The sequence below is a fragment of the Rhea americana genome, unplaced genomic scaffold (assembly GCF_003343005.1).
Source record: "Rhea americana isolate MKP2758 unplaced genomic scaffold, rheAme1 scaffold_600, whole genome shotgun sequence".
Classification (NCBI taxonomy): domain Eukaryota; kingdom Metazoa; phylum Chordata; class Aves; order Rheiformes; family Rheidae; genus Rhea; species Rhea americana.
Window position 1 is genome coordinate 81,956 of NW_028186758.1, and position 4,866 is coordinate 86,821.

Below are 4,866 nucleotides of genomic sequence, written 5' to 3' on the forward strand. Positions count from 1 at the left end.
GGAGGGCGGTTTGGTCCTAGCCGAGGAAACAGACTGGTCCCACCTCGAACCCGAATCGCTGGTTGGGCTCGCCAAAGTCCGTGACGCGCACGTCCAGCAGCGGGAGCTGCTCCACGCGGGGCGTGCTCACCTCTAGCACCGTCTGGCTGGAGCCCTTCCGCGCCTGCAGGGGAGGCAAGACGGACGCCTCAGGACCCGGGGCCTCTTCCCTCACCCAGAGCCACCCCCTAGTCTTCCAGCTCCCTTCTCTTTCCCCAGTGGCCTTTTCCTGTTATCCGGTCTCAACCCACTGCTCTCTCCTGGAATATTTCCGTCCTTCCTGAACCCTGGCGTTTCACTTTGTCATCCCTCTCCGGAGCGCGGTGGTGCTCGTTACCCCCCAAGGGAAAGCTCCTGCCTTTTCTCCCTTCTTCCATCCCTCCCTCTTAGTGCCACCTAGTGATTCCTTTGTCCCCATTACCCCTTTAAGCCTTCAGCCACCTTCTTTCTTCCAACTTTCTATCCTCCTTACTCCTCCTCCCCGTCCGTCTTGTTTCCACTCGTTTCTCTTTCCCCGCTTGCCCCCCTCCCGCCCGCTCCCCCCTGCGCCRCTCACCGCGCAGCCATCAGTCACAGCTTTGATGTAGGGGCTGGTGTCGTAGCCGAGCTCCTCTTCGTTGGCGGCCAGGAAGCGGAGGGCGCCCTGGTGATTCCCGGCGGCCGTGCTGTGCCAGGCCGCCGAGCGGTGGCAGCGGTACGTGAAGTTCTGGCGGGCAGAGACGCTGAGGAGCCGCAGGAAGGTCAGCTGCACCACGCCGAGGGGCTGGCTGTCYGAGTCCACGTATGAGAACTGCCGGGACGCAGGAGGTGGAGAGGAGAGTTAACGGGGACAGAGCGGGATGCGGAAGCGTGTAGGAAAAGGGGAGCAGAGGGTTTCCGCCGGCGTCTAGACCCTGCCGTTTCGCAGAGGAGGCAGCCAGGGGAGGGGAGATGGCGAGACGGGCTGATTCAAGGCCGAGCAGAGGACATTTCGCTTTCTCTTCGGGGACAGGGACGTCCAGCGCCCCGAGACAACGCGAAGAACAACCGCAAGAGACGCCRGCATCCTCACCTTGCTTCCCTCCCGGAACTGACTGAACCACCGCTGGGGTTTCTCCTCCTCCCACGCTGACATCTTCACCTGCAAGAGGAGAGACGGTGATGAGCGGCGGGGCTGCACCCTCGCCTGGGCCCGACCGCCCCCCGCCCCTACGCCGCGGTGAGCCTCCCCCCACCCCGCTTCACTCGCCTCCTGKATCTCCTTGCTGGGAAACACGCAGGTCTCCCCTCCTGCTGTGAAGTTGCAGTAAACCTTGAACGAGTCTCGGGAGCAGCCCTGGTTGGGGTCGATCCAGTAGTCGCCTGGGCGGAGAGGAGAAGGGTCAGCGCACAGGGCCGCGCCGCTGCACCCTGCTCCCCGCCGTTCCCGCCGCGCGCCGCTCACCGTCGGGCAGGCCCGGGTGGCTCAGCTGCAGGTCCTGGCAGGTGCGCGCAGGATTATCCTGGGTGCCCATGGGGCGCCGCAGCCCCTCGATCTCCTGCTTGAGGGAGTTGAGCGAGCCGAAGATCTCCTCCATGCCGTCCGCGTAGTCGCGAGCCGCCTCGTCGGCGGCCACCCTCTCTCCGGCCTCCTCCTCCTCCTCTTCCTCCTCCACCAGCTTGCTGGCGTCGATGGAGCGTTTGCTCTTCTTGGGCAGCTGGATGGGCAGGGGCTGGATCACCTCCCCCGGGGGGCCCTGGCGGGAGGCACGGCACCGTCGGCGCCCGAGCGCGCAGGGCTGCGGAGCCCCCGTTCCCCASGGCGGCAGCGGACCGCCCTGCTCTCGGGCTCCGAGATAACGGCGTATCCTTCCGCGCCTGCGTGTTCTTCCTCCCCGTTGTCTCTCGCCCAGCGGGAGATGGGTTAGAGCCACTCACCGGGTGTCCGGGGGGTCCCGGAGGGCCGCGTTCACCTTTGGGTCCTGCTTGGCCCTAAAGGAAAGAGACGCAAACGTTGGTCGGTGTTGGGCAGGCCCGAGGATGGTGATGGGCTGGGGTTGGGGCGGGGGGGCGCTGGCTCAGCGCTTACCATGGCTCCCTTGGCACCTTTGGGACCGGCTGGGCCCTGCAAAACAAAACGAGGTCCGTTAGCAAGCGAGGCTGGAGCAGCAGGGTGGGGTGGGGGCAGCACCCCGGCGAATGCAGGGTGGGAAACGGGGCGTCCCGCGGCGGGGCCACAGGCAGAGGCTCCAAGCGGGGGGCAGCATGTGAGGCCGGAGGGGCAGGGAGGGGGGGAGGCACTACTCACTGGAAGTCCGGGGGGGCCGGAAGGGCCTATGGGTCCAGTAGCACCAGGGATGCCCTGTAGGACAAGAGCAGAAGCCGGAGTTAAGAAACAGCCCCATTCCCGCCTCCCTGGACACCCCCCCCCTTGATTACCCCCCGTCTCCGGTTCCCCCCACTCACAGTTTCTCCTTTCTGCCCCGTGGAGCCCTGGGGGCCGGGCAGACCTCGATCTCCTTTCTCCCCTTGCTCCCCCGGGGGTCCGATCAGACCGATGAGACCAGGGTGACCCTAGGGGAGACACAAGTGAAGACGGCGCGGTGTGTGTGTGGGGGGGGAGCCGCAAACGGGCGCAYGATGGGGCGCCGACGGCTCGCGCGGCACTCGCCGCTCCTCCCTCACCTTCTCTCCTTTAGCGCCRGTGTCTCCTTTGAGCCCGGGAAGACCCGGCGGACCCTGCAGAGGGGCAGAGGCGGGATCGTTAGRGGCGCCGGAGGATAGAGATCGCCCCTCGCGGGGCCGCGCCGGGAGAAAGCGGACGAGGCTGCACTTACCACTGGTCCTGGCGGCCCAGCTTGGCCCGTGGCGCCCGGTTTGCCTTGTTCTCCCTGCGCGGGTGAGCGGAGAGCGTGAGTCGTCCCCCCGCCCCCACAACCGCTGCCGCCATCCGCCGGAGCGCGATGCCACCTCCCCGCGCCGTCACCGGGACGCGGCCACTTACCACAGAGCCGGGCAAACCTCGGAGGCCGTCGGGACCCTGCTTCCCGGCGGGTCCCTGGGGCCCCACGGGGCCAGTCTTGCCGGGAGCACCCACCACGCCCGGTTCTCCCTGTGGGGGACGGAGGGAGGAACGGAGTGAGGCCGATCCCGCCGGAGAACYGTGCCGGCGGCGTCTCCCTGCTTCGCCAGCCTCACCGCGGCCTGGGGCYGGCGAGCGCAGGGGCTCGCGGCCCCGCCGAGGCTGCGGCCCCGGTTGGGAAGCACCGGATTTGGGTGGGGGGGCACGTCCCCGGGTCCGAATAACCGCTCACCTTGGCACCCTTCTCGCCCTGACGCCCCTCGGGGCCGGGGGAGCCGGCGGGGCCCTGCGGAGAGGAGAAACGGGGCAGTGAGGCAGAGGGACGGGGCAACGGAGGGCTCCCAGGCTGGGCCGCACTCGCCCGGCGCTTACCCTCTTCCCCAGCGGACCGGGAGGACCGTTCTCGCCTGTTGGACCCGGAGAGCCCTAGGGAAGGAGAGGGAAAGGAGTCAAGGGAGCTGGCCTGATCCCGGAAACGGAGCGGAGAGGAAGCCGGAAAGAAGGATCCAGCGTGACGTGAGGAGAAGCCAGCGGGTACGAGCCGGGAGGGCGGATCGCCTCRGGGTTCCCCTGCTTCCCGGTGTCCCCTAAGCGGCGGGGTAGTTCCGATCCCGACCCTGGACAGCGGCGATCCGATCCAGACATCCCCATCCGGAGCATCGGGAAGGGAGCTACCCGCCCGAGCGGGGCACTCACCGGCTCRCCGGGCTCGCCGTCCTCTCCGCGCTCGCCCTTGGCGCCGTCCTGGCCCTGTCGGGAAGGGGGAAAACCTGATGTCAGTAGAAGGGGGCCCCAAATCCCAACGCCGAACCCCTGGCTGCAGGGAAACCGCCCTCCGTTCCCCCAGGCGGGAACGGCCCGGAGAGGGTGGGTGGGTAGGACGCGATACTCACCCTGGGACCCATTTCACCTGGGGGTCCTGGATCGCCTGGAAAACCAACGGGACCCTAAAAGAGAAAGAGAAGGCAGTGGGGACCCCGGAGTCCTGGAGCCAGGACCCTCTTCCCACCTTCCACGAGCAAACCGAGCCCGCGCCGCCACGGGTGCCCGCCCCGTGCCGCGGCACTCACGGGGTTGCCCTTGGGCCCGTCGTCGCCGGGGGGCCCTTTCCCTCCGGGCGGTCCGGCCACGCCGGCAGCTCCAGCTTCTCCTTTTTCCCCTCGTTCTCCTCGCGGGCCCTGCAAGCGCAAGGAAAGGGGTCGGCAAGCAGCCGGGCAGCTCGGCGTGTCTCCGGCTGGGGACGGGGACAGATTTTATTTTGGGGGTGGGGAGGGTGTGTGGGGGGGTCTGTGCTGTCACTCACCTTGACTCCTGGTTCCCCCTGGATACCCGGAGACCCCGATTCACCGGGCTCCCCCTGAAACGGGAAGAGAGCGAAGTCAACCCCCCTCTAGGGATCCGGGCCCTCCGGAACGGTCCCTCTCGTTCCGGAGAGCCGCTGCGTCGGGGGCCCCCGTTAACACGGCTCCCCCCCCACCCCCGGCGCAGCCTCCGGGAGGACCCAGGCGTCCGGCAGCCGCGCACCTACCTTCTCGCCAGGAGGCCCCAGATTCCCGATGCCTCCGGGAGGTCCTTGGGGTCCCTGTAAGAGGTGTTTTGGGGAGGGGGGGGAAGAGCAGAGTGAGTCGCGCCCCACACGGGGATGGGGCAACGGGAGGAAATGGTGGGTTGGTGGTGGGGGGGGGGAGAGCGCTTACGTCAGCTCCGGATGGTCCAGCTGGGCCACGGGGACCGGGAGGCCCGGGGGGGCCCTGCGGGGAGAAACGCGTGCGGTGAAGGACGTTCCC

General features: G+C 68.2%; 1 protein-coding gene across 1 annotated transcript; it reads right to left on the reverse strand.

Annotated features, from left to right (window-relative positions):
- Nucleotides 1–6: 6 nt before the first annotated feature.
- COL11A2 (collagen type XI alpha 2 chain) lies at nucleotides 7–4,842 on the reverse strand (the record flags this gene model as incomplete). The annotated part of the gene is made up of 20 exons (XM_085319902.1): nucleotides 7–163; nucleotides 596–829; nucleotides 1,091–1,159; nucleotides 1,268–1,380; nucleotides 1,463–1,754; nucleotides 1,936–1,989; nucleotides 2,087–2,122; nucleotides 2,306–2,359; nucleotides 2,464–2,571; nucleotides 2,683–2,736; nucleotides 2,835–2,888; nucleotides 3,002–3,109; nucleotides 3,312–3,365; nucleotides 3,452–3,505; nucleotides 3,776–3,829; nucleotides 3,973–4,026; nucleotides 4,150–4,257; nucleotides 4,383–4,436; nucleotides 4,608–4,661; nucleotides 4,777–4,842. Coding segments are annotated over 20 exons (1,821 nt in total), but the record flags the coding sequence as incomplete, so codon positions are not given.
- Between the last annotated feature and the right edge of the window lie 24 nt (nucleotides 4,843–4,866).